Source organism: Poecile atricapillus, chromosome Z, assembly GCF_030490865.1.
Source record: "Poecile atricapillus isolate bPoeAtr1 chromosome Z, bPoeAtr1.hap1, whole genome shotgun sequence".
In the NCBI taxonomy this organism is placed as follows: Eukaryota; Metazoa; Chordata; class Aves; order Passeriformes; family Paridae; genus Poecile; species Poecile atricapillus.
In genome coordinates, this window is record NC_081289.1 from 24,874,401 (window position 1) to 24,894,300 (window position 19,900).

General features: G+C 43.9%; 1 protein-coding gene across 23 annotated transcripts in view; it reads right to left on the reverse strand.

The window, feature by feature from the left end:
• Positions 1–19,900, reverse strand: part of LOC131573783 (RNA binding protein fox-1 homolog 2) — a 171,194-nt gene that overhangs the window by 46,617 nt on the left and 104,677 nt on the right. For 21 of the 23 annotated variants that reach the window (XR_009276244.1, XR_009276245.1, XR_009276246.1 and 18 more), the window contains 2 exons: positions 14,108–14,332; positions 3,845–3,991 (listed from right to left, as the gene is read on the reverse strand). Coding sequence is in view for 11 of the 23 variants with exons in the window: in XM_058828028.1 (XP_058684011.1) it covers positions 3,845–3,991; positions 14,108–14,332 (372 nt within the window). In the remaining 12 variants the exon portion in view is untranslated. The remainder of the gene's footprint in view (positions 1–3,844; positions 3,992–14,107; positions 14,333–19,900) is intronic. The other 2 variants (XM_058828026.1, XM_058828027.1) reach the window with 1 other exon arrangement.

Genomic DNA, 19,900 nt, shown 5'->3' on the forward strand with positions numbered 1-19,900 from the left:
AGAAAGGAATGCTTTGAGTTTTATTACCACAGTTTCAACGACTGTGGAATCATGCCTTCTTGGCCACCAGTATGATGCTGCTGAATACTTTATGGTTTCCATTAATACTTCCCTTTCAAAGATACCTTCCTGGACAGTTATCCTGCCAATTGTTTAAACTCTAAGAATCAGACTCTTCTAAAGCTCCTTACAGTGCTGCCTGATGCCATATTCTGTTTGCACAAAGCAAATACAGACAAATAACAATCACCGGTACCTAGGCAACAGTGGGATTTCAGGTCAGCTATTAACTCTTCTTTATCTGCAAGAACAAGGTCAGCTATTGATTTATTCCATGGTGGGTACAGAACTGTGTGCATTAAAAAACTACGTACTCATTCTAGAAGCTTTCTGGAAGTCTTTTCATTGGCCTCATGAAATGTAAAGTAAATATTACCTGTTTTAAGCAGGCCATATTATTTGCCTCCCTGTAAGATGCATATATATAAGGAAATGTTTGGTCTATTCCTGAGGATATTTCAAGGACCTGTTAGAAACACATTACAGTTGATGGTTGGAACTCAAATAATTTGAATTTGTTAAGAAAGCCTTACGTTTGCAGTTCTGCCAAATGTTACAGCTTTAGAAAGTGTTATGTAATATGTATTTAATCACACATGGGACAACATGTCTCAAGTCCACCTCTGCTTGAGTCTGGACAAAAGCATTAGATATTTTCTGTGCCCCAGGACTGGGCTGACCTCTTGCATGCTGTTCCATCCTTGAGGGATCTTCTTTACTCCCTCCCTACCATCACATTTATTTCTTCCTCCACGGCTTTACTGTCTACCCAATTTCTCTCTTTGTACAGTAGCTTGGGAAAAATCACTCCAGGCAAGGATTTTGAGTCTCTCAGATATGATGTTGAGGAGATGTGACCTGACACACAGAAGGGAGAGGGAGAAGATGGGGGTTACAGGCTAGTCACAGCTGAAGACTCAGACAATCATGAGTCCCCTTTAGGAGAAAGGGTAGGTTTCAGTGAGTCACCCAAAGGAAAGCATCTTGATCCTGAAAAAGAAATAGGAGCAAGCAGCATTCAGAGAGCATGCTCTCCTGCTCGAGGCTATGAGCATGCTGAGAGAAGCAGCAGTAAAAGAAAAAGGAAGATGTGCGAGAATCATTCATTATTTCCCTGGCAAAGTAGTGAAGTTCTCTATTACAGGAAAATGGCACATGGGGTGTTTTGTGCCCCAGAAGATGAACACTCTTCTGGCAGGCATAACTCTCAGCAACCACAGGGCCATGTGAACTACCAAAAGGTTTTACAAGGAATATATAATTCACCCAGTTAAAATCACATCAATGTGCTGAAACTTGAGATGATGTTTAGACAAAAAAATAAACACCAGAGGAACACCAGAAACCAGTTTATATAGCATTATTCTCCATTCCTCCTATGCATAAAAAGGGTGCCCTATGGGCCCAAAAAAGGACAGGAAATCTTAAAGCAAGTAATTAGGCTGCATTTTCTGCAAGTCACATCTTAGGACAGCAGTTTGTTTAAACTGCCTGGGTGTCCGAACCTGGACAATAGGCAAGAGGACAGGGATGTCCTTGTCATTTCCATCTCATCCATGTCTCCCACACCAGGAGAAATGATAGACAATGGCAGAAAAGCATCAAGGTGAACAAGTGTAAAAAGAACTAGTTGTCAATTAAGCACCAGTCCTGGGAGAAGGGACAGCAATGGGGAACAATTTATGTAAGCGATGCAGCTCCCAGGAGAGAGGAGCAGCCGTAGCACAAAGCAGGACATGATAAATACAGATTGTGGCAGGTGGTCCAAGAACTGGCTGTGATTTCAGCAACCATTTGTCCAAACCGGACGGAACTGCCTACTGCACACCCTGCAACAGCAAAAAGCAAGCTAGAAAAACCACAAAAGCAAAGCAGAAGATTCGGCAACCTCAGATTGCCAGGAGATATGCTTAATTCTGAAAACATTCCCACAGACATCAAGAGTACAACAATCTAAGGTATGAACAACATGGAACCAAACCCAGGCCTCTTGCAACAGAATCACAGGAACTGACTCCAAATGTCATAGTAGTGCATCCCCTACTCACAGAAGGTATAATGAGATCTTTTTGGCCAGGCTGTGGCCAGTCAAGTCAGGTACCTTCAAGGACAGAGGTTCCACAACCCATCTGAGCAACGTGTTCCACTATTTAAGCATCCTCACCAAAAATCTAAAATTTTCCCAGTATCTAATTGATAAATCAAAGCCAGAGAGGCCCTGCAAAGAGACCTAGACAAATTAGAGGGCTGGATAATCACCAACCATATGAAGTTTAACAAAGAAAAGTGCTAGATTCTGCACCTGGGGTGAGGCAACCCACCTGGATGTGTGGACAGATTGGGGAATGAGATGCTGCAGAACAGGGCTGCAGAGAGGATGGGGGGCCTGGTTGACAGAAAGTTGAGTATGATGAGAGGCCCGGAATTCACTCTTGTTGAATATATTAACACTTCCCTCAGCCTGACCAGGTCCCTCTGAATAGCAGCCTTGCCTTTCTGCACTTTGACCACTGTTTTGTCCCTTTTGTACTGTCCAAGCTACAGACAGATAAGCCAAATTCTTCTCTCATTTGCAGCATTGAAGTCCATGAATTAGACACATTTACAATACTGCAACACTACTCTGCATGCAAGCATGTGCCTTTGTGCATGCACACACAGCCAGACTGATGGCTCAGGAGCTGCAACAACTGAAACAGAAATACTGCAGAATTTGGAGGAGCAGCTGCTATAAATGAGGACCAAGGTATACATTCCAAGTCTAAGGCAACAAGAGCTTTGGGCTTCCCTGACATCGATTCTTTGGGCTGCACCTTAAAAAGGCAGCAGCTGTTAACTTCAGAAATAATAATAAATAATTCTGAAGACTTCAAAACATTCCATCAACCAAGGATCATGTTATAATTATATCAACAAATCAAATATCCCTGATGATGATATGACAGAAAGATAACTTCACCTGAAGGTTAGGTCATGAGATATCTAGCTCGTTTATCTGTGTTCACATGGAATGAGTCACCATGTGTACCCACATAAACAAACTCTTCCTCCAAGAGCTTATAAATCAAGAATCATGAATAGCATCCAAGGATTAGGGAAGACAAACTATGTGGTTAAAAGAAACAGAAGGTATATCATACACAATGTAAAATACCATCTGACTTGCACTAGCTTTTCCACATGCAATCGCTAGTTGGCAGATTGTTTCCAGCCATCCTTCATCACAGAAATGGATCACGAGGAAAGAAATACTTCAATATGTTTCTATGCAACTGAAAAACAGTGCTTTGCAAGGGATATATTAAGTCAGTGTTTAATCCTGGCCTTTACTCAGAAATAGGGTGAGGTTTCATTTTGTTTTGGTTTTTTTCACAAACCAATTGTTAGATTACACTGAACATTGCTGCTCAGAGAAGCTGTAGGTTGCCCCAAGCAGCTGGGCATGCCCCATCCCTGGAGGTGTTCATAGCCAGGCTGGATGTAGCTCTAAGCACACCCAGTGAAAGATGTACCAGCCCATGGTAGGGGTGTTTGAACTGGATGATCTTTAAGGTCCCTTCCTACCCAAACCGTTTTATGATTCTATGAACATCTTAATAGGAAGAACACTGTTATAGTTCTGATGTGTATTTATCTCTAAGTTAAACATAACCAATTGTCCTAATCCTGCAAATATATTACAGTGTGCTGACTAAACTGAGAGGGAAGGGCTTTTCATTCACACAAATACACAGCACCTGGAGAAGGAGAATCCGCCATGCCTGAAAAGATGATCATAACTTACCCCAAACATCTGCCGAAGGTCAGGATCTCGAAAGCGGAAGGGAATGTTAGACACGTGAAGTCGTTTTGGAGTGGATTTGCTCTCAGTATTTTCACTGCTCTGTGTCTGTGATTGCTGTCCATCTGTCTGTGCCCCTCCTTCTGTCTGCTGAAATCAGAAAAGACAAAAGGGTGCGCTTGAGTAGTAATCACACAAATTCCTTTCACGTGCCTTGTCCACCCCTTCTTAGGTATTAGCACTGCACTTGCAATGGAGCTATCTAGCACTTAACAATTATTTTGATAAAGCCAGTAGCACTTAACAACTGATCTGTTATTCTTCCCCTCCCTTTCCATGTGTAAACACTAACGAGATTTCAGCCTCCCACCCCTCCTATCACCTTCCAGCTTACTAGATTTGTCTTTGGTTTTCTTAAATTGCTTCTCTCTTTTAGCCCATTCTTCCTCACGTCAGCTGCCACCATGTGAAAGCTCTAATGAAGAGACAGATCTTTCATATCCTGGAGCTGGGAGGTAGTACCGCCACTCTAATCTCATGTGGCAGGATGTTCATGCAATCATCAAAATCCCACAGCTGAAGTGGCAGCTCTTCACCGGGCCAATACCAGAAGTGCATCCCGAGGCAAAACGGCATCTGCTCTGTCAAGCTCCCTTCAGAAAAACATTACCCCAAAAGATCTATAATTAAATGGTAAAATCCATATAGGAACAGCTTACGGATGTCTCTGATAATTTTTCGCATACATTTAAGTGAGCCCAGGAACAGGAAACAGCCATCACCACTGCAAGATTTATAAAAAGTCCAAGTGCTGCTTTTTGCTACCAATTCCACAGCTAAGAAAGGCAATTTGTTCCACTGTTCTCAAGCGCCGACTGGCATGGCAAAGAGAGGTCAAGGGGTACACCAGGGGTATTTGTTCACAGAAAAAGTACAAGAAGCAGACAGAGGAATAAGGGAAATCTGTGTGCCAGATGAGAGTCCTAATGCCGGCACAGAGATTACTGGCAGGAGAAAAGTAAGGAATAGAACCTCAGCTGCTTGTGTAAGCTTAGACTGAAAAGTGCTAAAATTTGAGCACAGCATTAAACATAAAGGCAAGGCCCCTTTGCAAAATGGCTTGATGAGAAAATAGCATTTTTCGCACTTTAGTCAGAAAGATGACCTCAAAACCTCAGAGCCACAGAACAAAGCAGACTACAATTTGGTCCGTTTTATTGCTCTTATCCCTTTCTAAGTGCATCAGTGACAGGCCAAGGTATTCAAAGAGCACCCACCCACTCATTCCGTCTCCTGCTGCTTGCCTCAGACTCCCAGGAGTCAAGCTTTGACTATCCGTGTGATACACTTTCAAGTGTCATTTCAACTCTTTAGATGCCAACCTGACTTCCTCCTTAACCCATCAAGTAAAAGAAGTCCTACAATAAGGCAAGGACTGTAATTGCTAAGAGTCAGTCTTTTTAAGGCACTTTCAAAAAATCATGTGGGCCTTAAAGATGTATGAGTAGGGATGAGGTTTTTGCTAGTTTGGGTCCTTTTTTCATTCTGTTTTAAATATGTAATTTGTGTACCAAAGATGAAAGAAATCTGAGGGGATTGTGGGATGGTGGCCACACCAATTCCCTAACCACTGACTGGACTTGCTAGGCTGCTCTGCACATCATTTAATATACAACACAAACATTTGGAAACATCTCTTCACAGATAAACTCAATTGGTAACACTAAGTATCTTCTTCCAGGAATATCACTTAAAGATATGACCTTGAACTTGCATGTTGGTTACAATGCAAGTGTATATACAAAGACAAGAACAAGCAAACAGTAATCACTGGGGTCTTGCCATGCTAAGCAGAGCAGTGACAGCTTTCCATTTCATTTCAGTAGAGCTGTGCATGCAGCACCAAACATCTTTGATCTGTTAAGATAAATTATCTATGATAGGAAGAATGACAATACTGCCCTCACAAGTATGTCTACTTCCCATAGCTGTGAAAGTCTCAGGAGAAGCCTTGTAGAATGAAGCATTTTTATTTGTCTAAGACTCATTTGTCTAAGACCCAAACATCAATTTTTGAGAAAAACTCCAGAAACTTCCTTTTGATCCAAGCCAAAAGTTGTCCCCTGCATGTTCCCCCTCTTCTCCTTCCCTCACCTCTGTGACAAAAGCGCTCTCCAAACTTACAGAGAATACACCCTAGGGGAAGAATCAATGCATCTGGCTTGCAATTAAATCACACCACGCTACTTAGTGGTTTAATTTTTATGCCTCTGTCAGAGTCCTCTGCTCCTCAGGGAAAATCTGTCCAAGAAGGACAAAACACAGAAGTAGCTTATCTGTCACCACTGCATCCATCACCTGCAAGTGAGTACTGAAAAGTAACTCCCAAAAATCACCAATACTCCTGCTAAAAGGGACAGCTACACTAAAATATAGGTTGCACAGGACTGGATCTGCTGTTTCCACAGGGGAGGAAGCCAGAATGTTGTTTGCACTCCTCTCCCATCCATTTGCTGCCAGGCAGAGGGCAGAACTCGTTTCTTACCAAGGGTGCAATGTATCATGTACAGTGGCCTGCTCAAAAGCATTCACAGCTGTTCCTGCATATGGCAGAGAGCTGCTGCTACACAGGAGTCATTCTGCAGCACGTGAGATGTATACAGTGAGACAAATGCTTCAAAGGGAAGAAATGATAGAAGGAAAAAGGGATCTTGGTCCACTCTTACGTTTTTTAACTGCACTGAGAGACTCCAAATGCTTTTCATGCTTTCACACAGCCTGATTTTTCAGTAGTAGTTTAACATTAAATACCTTCTTCTGCATGCTGTAGCTCCCTCATCTCTATCATCCATGGCCCTAAGGTACGACTTGAACTTTTCACCACTGTAACATTAGCTCAGTACATTTGTCCACTGCCACACATTCAGCTACAACATAAATGAAAAAAAAAAAAAAAGTCTCTTCAGATCTTTTTTTTTTCCTTTTAAAGTTATTCCTTGGCTTAATTCATTAGGAAGGAGATGAAAGGAAGGGCCTGAAGCTTATTCTCAGGCAGCACATAACACAGCCTGGCAGCAGTGCTACCCTGACCAAGCCAGATGATGAAAGCCCTCATTTCACCAAGCACCCACTCCCCACCTTGACTCTTTCCCCACAAGGTGTTGAAGCTCCTTCTGGCCTTGTGTCAGCACTTCCCAACGAAAAAAGAGACCTCTCCCTTCTCTAGAGAATCAGCTCGGAAGGGCACCAATACACATTCCCTGTGTCCCAATGCCTACCATCAGGCAATACAGACATGCTGCAGCAAAGGCCTCACGTTTAGGAACAGTACTGGATTCACTGCACCTCCTCAGCACAGCCTGTGTAACAGATACTGCTGCAGGTGATAATGCCATTCATGTTTGCACATGCAAGCTCTGAGCTCTGCTCAAGGTCACTTGAAACACATCAGAGCTCAGGACAGCAAAGCATGTGCTTCACTTTTAACTCCTTGCTGCCTGTGCCCCCAGGTCAGCTCCTCCCTTACATCTGCCAGCAGCAAGGAAACCCTAAGCAAGAGGCAGCTGCAAAGAGAAGCACGGCTTATACTCCTGTACTTACACACGTAAAAGGAAGAGGACACCTGGCAACAAAAGGGTGTTCCAAAACGTTTGGGGGCAACTCTACAACCACCTTCCCACCTCTCAGCTGGTGGCCTCTATCCTAATGCAGGTGATGAACAACCAGTTGCTGAGCATTTCCCCTCAGCAGCAGGGAGGCAGGGGCTCCAGCACCACCTGAGCTCTGAGCAGATCTCCATCTGAATGGCTAGACTGAGGGATGCCTCCCCATTGAGCCAGACAAGCACCAGTGCAACAGACCAACACAGAGATTATTAATACCCAGCACATTCTGTTTCCATCTCCCACTTGCTTCTAGAACTGGAACCACTTCAGAACCAAGTTCCAGACAAACAAAAAACAACCCCCCATTTTCTCCCCCAGGAAGCAGGCAGTCCAAAATGTTGTGAATCACACTGAGGACGTTAAGAGCCATAAATCACTGCAAAGAAAATATTTACAAAATACAAACTGTAACTAATAACTATATTTAAAAGGGGATTTGGGTGGCTTACAAAATCTAGGAGACAGGCTGTGCTCACTCCACTGCTCCTCAATCAGTCTTGATTCCAAAAAAAGCCAAAACCAAACATCCAACCTTGTTTGGATCAAGAGCCTGAAGAGCAAGGACCAAAAGCTACAACTGAGAGAAGGCAATCTTCCCACCATGAAGCAGAGCACAGATAATGTAGAAAAATCTCTACAACTTGTAGTAAAGAACGTTTGTCAAAACAACCAGTCACCCACCTATGAACAGATACCCACTGAGGAGGCTGCATGGAAAAACAAGTGAAAATTAGGCCCTAGACACAAAATCCATCTCTTTCCCCACCACAATCTACTAAAGTAGCTTTGAGGTCCCACACATCCAATAGCAAACACCATGGCAACTTCAGCTCCTTAAAGACTTGTTCAGCAGACAGAAGACCTTAGAGCTAATTATCACTTTTCAACAGCAGTAAATATAATTTTACAATTATATACATGTATGTGGTTTTCCAGATAGGCCAGCAGTGTTACATTTAAAAAACATTGGAGGCTACTTACAAGTACAATGAAGTATTATCCAAAATATTCTGTATGCTAAAAAAACAGACCAAAAAATTCTAAGAACATACCAATTAACTGCTACAAGGTTTTTTACTATTTTATGTACAGGCAGGTGGATTTAGGGTATATTTTTTCTGATAGGTATTTTTTGTTACTTATCTATACTGAAGCTTAAGTAATTTTATTCACTTTCCTCATTAAAGACATACCTCACAGAACACAAACCTAACAGGAAAGCACAAAGGGAGCTTTGCTCACAACATCACTGATGTGTCAAGTATCACTGTCAAACCAAAGATGGCTATTTCTAACAGTACTCTTTAGTGCTTTTTTCTTTTTCTTTTCCCTCTCAATGAAGTGGTGAAATGGAGCCCCCTGAAAGGCCTGCTCTGCTGGTCAGATTGTCAAACCTTCTGTGAGCAGCTCCAGCCCATTCCTCACAAAACAGGGGTGTCCTGACAAGGTGAAGGAGACAGCAAAATTTCCCAAGCTAGTGGTCACCTCTGGACCACTCCATTGACAGTGGCAAAAGAACTGCCACACAGTGACAGACTTAAGATCCATCCAGCCCATTATCTTCTTTCTAATATCAGCCAAGTATGTGGCATCTGTGGAAGAACGCAAGAACAAGGCAAATGCTCGCTGACTTTTCTCCAGCAAACTAAGGCTAGCTGATGTCTCAACTTGCTAAACATCCCATGCACAAGAGCTGCAATGCTAGTTTCTTCATTATATGGAAAAAATAAGTAGTAAACCCTGCTCTTTTTTTTTATACATGGCACCCATTTATTTCCCACATGCATCCTAGTAAGTGAAAATGGGAAAGCTACATATTTTAGTTGCCGTACCATCCAATCTTCTGTGTAGTTGTCATATATCTTTATTCCTGACAGCTCTTTCTGTAAGTGAAGATTTCATTTCTTTGCATAAAGAACCTGCTACATCCCTTTCATCATCACTTTTATCTTTCCCTGTACTTCTGCTAGATCTGCTAAAACCTTCGAGATATACAGAAGTACCACAGCTATATACTCTAATGTAACGATACTTGCTGATTTATTTCCCATGTCTCATTTTTAAATCTGCCTCACTAAACACAAGTCTGCAAGTGCTGACTATTTGCCTCATATTCAAAGCAAACTCTTGATGTTAAATGTTGGGGTTTGCAACCTCAAGACAGCAATTTCTAAGCTGAGGTAGCCAAACAATCAGCAGCAAACTACTTATTTGAAGCTACCTCTTCCTCATGTCTACCTGCTCAGCAGTATCAGAAAATAACTGACGACATTCATTAAACATATTCTTCACCTGAAATATCTCACATGAGCAATTGCTTTAATTATTAAGGGGATGAAAAGTAATTACAGAGGAAAATTCTGCAAATTCAGTCTAGGCAAGAAATACCCATGGGGAAGTCATCATTATAACATTGTCCATGTGTTGCAAAAGTCAGTTGAGGAATCCTTGATGCCGTTATATCTCTTCTTTCTAAGCCCTTGCTAGATGTACATGGCACAGCCAGATGACCAGGCACCTTCCCTGTCCTGCCTCTGAACACAACACATATGGGCCCCCCACCACAAATGTGCCTTCTCTGAGAATCTGAAAGTCAATACCCCTTTATGGTATAGCGGATGAGTTAAATACGTTTCAGTACAGCGCATCAAGAAGCAGAGACACGATGCTCTGTAATTAAATAATGCTTTATACTGGTTCATGGCAACGTAACACCAAGGCGACAGCACCTGCCATTTTCATGCGAAGTAATTTACATAAACTTATTCCTCTACTTCTATACCTCCAGCTGCATTCCATAATTTATACAGACATACAAATTCTTCCCTCTGACATTAACAAGAGAAACAAGTTGAATAATCAGCTTGCAGTATTAAGTGCATTGCATTTACTATCAAGCAAGCCTTTTTAGTTCAGCAGATGATTAATCTTCCCTCTGCGGGTAGAGTACCAGGAGATGCAGAGAGCTGACAATTGCTCTCGGCTTCTGGCCATGCTCTCCACACGCTTACCTTGCAACAACAGCATTTGCTGGATCCCTCCAAGAGCTGCTCTAATTCATTAACCCAGCAAAAGAATTGGACAGCTTTCTGCCAGGTCAGTGAATTAAAGTGGCTCACGTAAGGAATGCCAGAGACAGTAAAAAGGAGTGGGAGTTTGCACTTAAGTCAGATCTCTCCTTTCTGACAGCAGTGAATCTCTTAGATCAGCTCAGCTGCCAGGAGTACTGCAGCCTAATTAGCATCTCCCCTTGCAGCTAACTGTGCTGGGTGTTTCCATTAGGGATAAGAGCACTAAGGTAAACCAAGAAGGGGGAAGGCAGAAGAAACCAGGCAACCCAGCACTGCAATTGAAATGCTGAGCGTCAACTGTTTAAGAGAAGGGCTGCAACAGGCAGACCAAGTAGGCCAAATATGGTCCTAAACCTCAGCCTATTTTTAATCCAGGTCTTTCAGCTGTGCTTTGGGACAGTATCAAGAGAAAGGACAGATGCTTGGATATGAAGACCAAGAGATCTTCCTGGCACATGCCAGGCAAGAAACAAAGCCCCACAGATGAGACTTGATCCCAAAATAGAGATTCCAAAATATGAAGCTGTTTGTATTACACAAACTACTGTGCCAATTTCTTTTCCATACCCCAATCCGGAGACCTCTGAATGCCTTCCACTACATTCAGACCTCCATAACCAAACCCATCCTCAGCTCATGACACCAACCAGTCATTCCCCTTTGTTCAGGGTTTTAGATTTCGTAGGAAGGCCTGGACTTCGACTCCCAAAGTTTATTTTACATAAGTTCACTACTGATCTTTGACCTCAGGCTCCCAGACCACTGTCTATTAACTCAGACACCACCACTAATCTCAAATCATTCTAGCTAACTAGCCAAGTTTCTATGAAAAGGTGCTCCCACCCTGCATCTTAAGGACCCTGTTACAGACCACATTACATTGCTGTGTAACATCCTACCAAGGAGATCAAGCCCCCTTTCCTTGAGCAACCTTTAAGCTACCCCCACGTTCTTTGTTACTTTTGCAATTATCCTAAAGGCTATCAGCCTGAAAAGCAGGAAATCCCCACCATCTGACCACACCTTTTGCTGTCTCCCTCTGTCCTGCCAATATGACCAATCACAGGCCTTGTTCTTAAAACCAAGCAGGGAACTTATCTGTCCAGCTGAAGGAATGTCTGAATCATCCCATGGGAGCACAGGCTTCAAGTCAGTAGCTAAAAAATCCACTGGCTGTTGAGTCTGGGGTATCGCCTTCACACATGTGACAGCAGCTGTGCTTGTCAGTCACAAAAACCGGAGGGAAGGCTCATATCTCACCCATGATGGCTTTTTGCAAGATTAAAGTTAGCAATGCTGTTTGAGCAAGACGGCAAAATGGTTAAAGGAGAAGTTGCCTTAAAGCGTAACAGTCTAGTCCACATGGACTGAACTTGTGTGTCAAACAAGCAATGGCCAGCATATGGGATGGATAAAATGTTTAATATTAGCTGTAGATGTTTGAGATTAAATAACCAACCTGTTCTGCTGTATTTTAATAGCATTCTTTAACCTGAGTAACTACTGAGCCTTCTTGCTCCCCCTAGGTCCTACATCATTAATCAGTATACTGAGGAGAAGAAAAGTTACGAGGAATTACATCCTAAGGCAGCACACAGAATCAAAATAAATTCATAGAGGAGTCCTAGATAGGAAGATAAAGAGACTTGGAAGATCCAGGATGCAGCGGATGTGAAAACCGGCATGTGAAAAGCCCCTCATTGAGGCACTTTTACCCCTGCTCCCACAGGTTTCTTCATGTGCCACCATCTGGGATCCTCTGGGTTTGATCAGTCCCAGGCATAGCAGCCTCAGCAAGGCCATTGTGCATGCCCTTACCCTTTCCCAGCCAGCTATGGCCACAAGCCTGACTCTGTATGCTCAGCTTGTACGTCTTTAACCACATCAAACGGTCACTCCAGACATGCACACCTGTTTCCAACAGCCAGTACAAGCACTGTGTGTTATTCAGTCTGCTTCTTGGATATCCCCCTGCCAGCCAGGCTCCCCCCACAGACTCCTGGCAACAACCACTGCCTACCAGCAGTCTCCCAGCAACACTGCCTCCTGCACAGATGGGCTCCCAGTCCCTCCTCGCAGGCTAGCCACAGGCTGTGGGCTCCTTGGAGCCAGCTTTAGTTGATGAAACACAGAGCTTGGCCCTGCAGAGCAACAGAGATGGCTCCTAATATGGAAGAAGAGCAGGAAGGCTGGCAAGAGCTTACATCCAAGGTCAAGGCTCACATCACTTCCATTAGAAAGAAATGTTCTTAAGCTCTGGACAAGGATGGGAACAGCAAAAACACACAGGGAAAGCCACTGCCCTGTCTTTTATTCCCTATTTCCAGCTTCCTCATCCAGTGCCTGAGACAGTTGTTTGCTGGAGATGAGCAACCCAAGTCTTATGTGTTGGAATGCTATTGGACAATCTGGTGCTAAAACAATGACTTGCATTTCTGCACACTGCATCAGCTCTAAGTTTTATTTCCTGCCTGGTCTTTCCTTACCTACTTCTTTTTGCCAAGCAAGGCACCCTAAGTTCCTTTTACACACTACCAATGTGCCTTGTGGAGTTTGTACTCTTTTTCTTCATTAAGATGCCGAAGTGGTGGCATTCCCAGGAAGAAATCACAGATATCTTATCGAAGTCATGACCAATGGCGCCAACCATGCAGCCACTCCCCACCGCAGAAGCACACATCAGGAACCATGAACACTTGAGCTGGCACTAACTATCAGTTCTTCCAACTGTTGGCAATGAATTCATTTAGTACTTACCAGGGGAAAAAAATAATCTCTACAAGCCAAACACCAACTACAAGTAAAACTGAAAGCATTAACAGATTAAATCCGCCCCTGAGCGCTGAAGGCTCTCACCATAAGGCTCTTTATTAGGAAGTTAAGTCTTAACAAGTGGCTTAAGGGGTGGATAAAGCTTTTCCTGGGATAATCTGCCAGCATGTTGCCCAGTGCCACTTCCAGGCCATGGAAAGAAGAAAGAAAATACATAAGATGATGAAAATCTTGGTTTGGCAAATGGACGACCAGTAGCTGAGAGCTCATCTCCTATCATTGCTTCCTGAAGCTCCCTGCTGTCTTCAGAAAGTCAAAGAAAAGTAATTTTCTACTCTGTTAGCTTTCTGAAAACAAAACCACATTGGGATTACACCTAAAATGCATTTGCTCACCCTAATTCTTTGTACTATCAACCCTCCAGATTTTGCCTCCATCACATCTATTTGAACCATTCGTCAATTAACACAAAGTAATTAACACTTTTGTAAGAGACTGTCTTTGGACAACGCCACCATGGTAAAACCACCATGATCATGATTTCAAGTACTACTGCTCTCTGCAGGCACCAATTTACAAGGGGAACATGCAAAAGGGGAAATCCAGTAATGGAAGGTCAGAAGCCACGCTTTGTTTAGAGTTGTCTCCTTTCAAGTCTACTGCTGGTTTGCTGCACATTTGAGAAACAGCAATCTAATCAGTGGCTGCTCTTCCCCAAAGCATTGTGCCGTTCTGGCTGGGCACCCTTGCGCACTTACTGCAAGAGATCCGTTCTGCGTGCTGGCCGTGTTCGTGCTCTGCTCTCCATGCGGCTGCGTGCTTCCGTAGAGCGTCAGATTGTGCTCGCTGGTCTGGCCTGCATAGTCCTGAGTGTGTGGCACCCCATACTCTGTGGGAATCCCATTCTGTGGGGGTGGTGGAAATGGGATTGTGGTGAATGGCTGCACCATTGCATCAGGAGTTGCAGATGGCTCCTGGTTACCCTTAAGAAAGGAAAAGGGAGAAAACAGCTTTATACTACAGAAGATAGATCAAAACATCAGCCTGAGAAACAACGCACACGTTCATGTGAATATCCCACCCACCGTCACCATAGTATTACACAGACTTCTATTATCTCTCCTATCAAAAAGCGCATGCCTTGCTCCTCTGAGCCATGACACTGTTTTCTTAATCTTTTCAGGGCAATTTTCTTGCTACTGGGTGGCATATAGCAAACAAATTACAGGGTTTGCAGACTGCATACCCCTGTGATCTCACACAAAGCTTTACACACAGTAAGGTGTTATTGCAGAAGAGGGAAGAGGCACTCACAGATTGGAACAGAGAAGGAAACACAGAAGAACAGGGTTTCTCAACATCCCTGAAAGTACCATAACTGGGTCCATCTCCCCCAGCCTGACCCTCACTGCTCACAGGCAAGCACATCGTGTGGTTCGGAGCACACCTCTCTGTTATGTTACAGTGATAAAAAGTACGATTTTTAAAATCCACCCGTGCAGAAGCTCCCTCCTTTGCCCTGGCAGCACTGCATACAGAGTACAGATATCTGTTGCTAGAATATCCCATTTGTTTCTTGCTAGTCATGCACAAGACACCAAAGAGCTATAGAGAAACAAGCTGAGATCCCAAGCCAGCCGCACAGTCACTTTCCCAATCCTGAGCATCTCTACAATCACACAAGGCATTAATTACCCACTCCTCCCTCAGCTTAGGGTATCCCATAGAGACCTCTTGCATAGTGGACTTTTTAGAAGCTTTTAGCACTGTCTTAGATGTAGCTAACACCAATCAGATGACTCGGAAAAAAAGAACTGACCATGCAAAAGATACCCCCAGAATACAATAAAAAATGCTACCCCACCATGTCAGAAAGCCACAAGAAGGAAACAAAATAGCATGCAGCCCTGCAGCCTCTGCAGGGATCTCACCAAGGGGGGAGCTGCATTCAGCCACCCGGGGTGAAGGAGAACAGCCTTGACATTGAAGCCCAGCCCTGGGAAGCCCAGGCTGCTGCACTGCTCCTACTGCTTTCACCGCCGCAGCAGAAAAAAAAATCCACAGAAAAGATTTATGATAGGAGGGCTGTTTGATTTATGTGCGTGTCAACAGACTAATCCTGATTTTAAATTTTGGCTGCTGTTCCAGCCCTGGGTCCTCCCCCACAAAGCCTAGAGGTGCTCGAGGCTATTCTGACACCAGCATGCTTAAATCAATGGAGTAAAAGCGAAACAGACCTTATCCCGTGGATAGGAAAGGCAGAGTGGGAATTACCAAGCAGCCTTTCAGCAGAGAGCATGCAGGGGCCGACGGACCTCCAAAGAAGCTGGACAAACCTTTCAGTCCCTTTATCAGCCTACCTGCAGCTTTCCCTTCCGGGCAGAGGAAACAATGATAAACGCAGTGCACCTCCAGCCAGCACCGGGTCATTCAGACACTGGCTGAATCCCAAATTTGCTCTGACATTAGTCTATCTGGCCTGCCTCCCCTGGGGGCCACGTGGCCATGCGCTCCCGCAGCTGGGGAGAAGGAGAGGGAAGGGCATTCAATACCACTTAGCAGAGCCGAGCTGCAGCCTTGGCCCGTGCTGAAGAACGGACGGTTTCAAGTCCAGCCTTGCTGCCTGCAGGAACTCCGCAGCCTTATCTGAGAAAGAAAAATTCAGGCGGGCATGCCAGCCATGGCTCAGCTCCTTGCACGCACTCCCCCAAGCAGTTGCAGCCCTGCGTCGTGTGCTCGCAGCTCTGCGGAGGCTTTTCACGCACCAAGCACATTTTCTGAAAGCAGGACAGGATTCTTGTTTCCCCCTCAGAAAAGGAGGGCAGCTCCACCAGCCCTCTAGTTCTGCTCATTCCTTTGCTATTCTCAGCTTCAAAGCAAGCCACTTCTGGCTCGACCTAACCCATCACCAAGATCTGCAGAGGGAGTTCTAAAGGAGGCAGGACAGGCGGAACGATGGCCATTCCCACTGCAAACCAGGTATCAGCAATCCTACTGCTCACCTGCTCAGACTGTTTATCCCCTGACATGACAGCTCCATTCTGTCCACATGCTGTTTTCCTTGCCAAGCTCTTCTGTTTACAGAATTTCATTGTATTTGACGGTCTGCGTTCTTCTGTACAGCCCACATTGTCTGTTCCCCCCCGCCCCTTCTTACATTTCAAATAGGAGCTAAATAGGAAACTGACTTTTTCTTTGCAATGAAAAATTTTTCCACAGGAAAAATGGAGGAACAGAAACTATTTCCAGTCTTCTTACCACAAGCTAGATTTCCAAGCCAGCAGCATCCCAGGTCAGAGGAAGTGAATGCTGATTAAACCCCAAACAAAACCTATTCTGCCATCCTGTCAACAGTGCAGGGCTGCTCCCCACAGGACATAGTCCAGCATTCTGTTCAACCTCACTCTTAGACTGTTTAAAATGCCAGCCCATGAACCTTATATAATCTTATTTTCAATGTTTTTACCCCTCAGTTAATACTGCTCCTTCCAGTTTAAATGCATTTCAACCTTTTAAAAAATTTCTCTCCCTTCTTCAATTATCTACAAATGTTTGAAGGATGAAAAATGCTTACTCTCTCCTCTGCTGCTTGTGGCATTTTGATAATACATATTTGTTTTCAGTTTAATCACACCTCTCAAGCCAAAACATCTTGGTAACTTTATTTATTACTTCTCTCTGACCTTACTAAGATTTTTCAAAGAAGGATTTCTGGTGCAGAATAAAATGTTTTTAATACCATTGTCACTCCCCCACTCCTCAAATCACACTAACATGCAAAAATCGTATCTTTTATTACAAATGCATCCTTTATTTAATGTCTCGGGTTATCTGGAGATCTATCATTATTATATTTGTCCAAGTTTCATCATCCCATGAAGTATCTGTATCTCAAATTATTTCTCTCTTGATATGATTATGGACATATTTCCCGTCTGATTTTTTTTGGTAATTTTAATTTCCTTTGATGCTTTAGAATTACTTTTTTCCCTGTTTCCACTAGCGTCAACAGAAAAGGACTCCTGATGAGATCTCTGCAGGTTTCACAGCATACTGATATCCTCCAAACCCAGAGGAGACTCTACCTCTTCTGTTATTCTACCAAATTTCAACATTTACACAACACTTCATATTTTCAAGAGCTAACACAGAACACACACGCACACACACAAAAATCCTGTTAATCTTCAAACATAGAACCTGAACTCCCTTCCTTACTTCTAAACCACCACGTAAAATTCTGCAGTCGGGGTGTTGCTTCTCGCATGTCTCAGGAGGTACAGAGAGCATGAAGAAACCCACAGATTTCTGGGTAAAGGGAAGCCTTTGTCTATTCAGTCTTGACATACCTCACTGCATTGCCAGTACTGCCTGTTTTAGCTCACCAAAATATCTTTAAAATTTACTCAGATGCAACAAGAAATCCAGATAGGCATGTCCAAGAGCAGTCACCACTCCCAAACTTACACAAGGATGCCACCACAGGACTAGGAAAACCTGGGTGCAGCTCCCCACAAAAACCACTACCACCTTAAACTTCTGTGATGGTATGAAGTAAATTTTAATCAATGTTCAGATGAAGACAGACACCTCTCTTGGCCACAATGCATCAGGCTGGCAGTCTCCAGGAGGTGAGTGTGAGGGACATTTGGTTGCAGGAATAATTTTGGCAGTTCCAGATTAACTGATCAGTTCTGCTAGTTTCTGCTGCCATGCACCAACCATGATAGCTGCCATCCCATGCTCAAACTGGGAAAGGCTGTTCAGTGCAAGTGAAACAGTGTAATAAACACACACTACTTAAAAAAGAGAACCAAAAAAACCCACAAAACAAAACCACAAAAAAAACACTTCAGTACAATTTACGTTAACCTATAGCTCAAAGAAAAGCAATAATTCCTGTGTTTTCTATTCCTTCTGTTGCTCTGTTCCCACAGAAATAATTTATTCACAGCAGGTAGGAATTCAAAGCAGCTGCCCCCTTGCAAAATGTTGGCATCTGATTCATGAGCACCCAAGCCCTCAGGGCACAAGAAGGATATGGTTACCCATCTGGGCTCTGCTTTCACGCCCCTATTCTCAGCCCTACAAAGGTCCAGTCATGTCCTTGCAGGTGCCAATTTTCTTCCTTAAGTCAGGGCTTTGCCTACACTGATCAGCACAAACCCATCCCACATTTTGTTTAAAAAAAAAATTAGCTAAAGCAGTGAAAAATCCCTCATGGGGACACTTTTCTAAGAGCTTATGCAGCTTTAAGTTAATTAATGAACTTTGCAGCTCCAAGCTAAGCGGAGAAACGATGAGTAACTGATGAGTAACTGCACGTGGTGGTACCTTGCAGAAGGGAGGGTGCTGGGGACAACAACTCAACAAGGAGCAACGTGGTTCAGCAGATGTGACACAGGACGAATTCTTTCAGCAGACAGCAGGTGGTGATCCAAGATCACGGCACTGGAGCGCCAAGAGCAAACACCAGAAATGCACACAAAGGCCTCCTGCTTCCATAAAACTGTCAAAGATCAGTCTGTTCTGTGAAGGAGTCGTTTTGTTTTCCTCATTAGAGAAATGGGTGTAAGTAGAGGGATATGAAAAGAGCCTTACAGTAATGCAGCTTCAGATCTCTTCTGTATTGCTATGCCATAACATGCATAGATAGTAAAGCCTAACCAGCCAAATAAAAATTATACTCCAGGTAAAGCAAAACCAGTACAATTTCTGTATAGTTGTGGCAAACTGCCACAAGGTAACTGGTCTGTGCTATCCATAACCCTACTGTGAGTCATCAGCAACATAGAAATACTCAGGGAAATGGTATGGCATATAAACATCAATCTCTTAAAAATGCCTTTGAACTCTGCTAACCCCCAAATCACTGGGATAGATGTGAGTATAAGCCTATTAGTGGAATGGGGATTCTAATACATATGTCTTCACTGAACCAATTTTATGAATCCTTGAAGCAACTGACTTGCAGCTAACGGAGGCAATTAACCTGTTTGTGAAGACCAAGAGTTCCAGGCTACAACTGTTTGCTCTCTGCACTAACCTAATCCCTTCTGTAAACAGCAAAAATGTTTAGAGCTGGGATCTGAAGAGCCTGGCAGGAACCTGGAGCCACTGCCCACCCTCAGCTGTCTGTAAGAAAGGGATCCTTCTGAGTGAGGGAATGCGGGGACCGTGCTGTCCCTCCTAGAACCCAGGTCACAGCCTCCTGTCAGGGATGCAAACATCACACATGCAAAGCGCTGCTCCCTGGCAGTACACAGATAAGAGAGAAAGGGCTTACCATACGAGGCTGCTGCTTAGGAGCAGGAGAATAATTAATTAATTACGATTAATTAATTAATTGTGGGCTGCGTTTTCCCCCTCTTCTCACAGATCAACAAAAAAACCTGCTCTAGCAGGGTCTCTTTCCCAGCCCCTTCCAAAAGAGTCTCCCCAGTTCTCAGCTGCAGCTTCAGAGGGCCTCTGGCTGGATCTGCCACCGTCCCACCCACAGCTGTGCACTCCTGTGTCCTCTCTCCCCTGCCAGTCTGCTCACCACTGAGCCC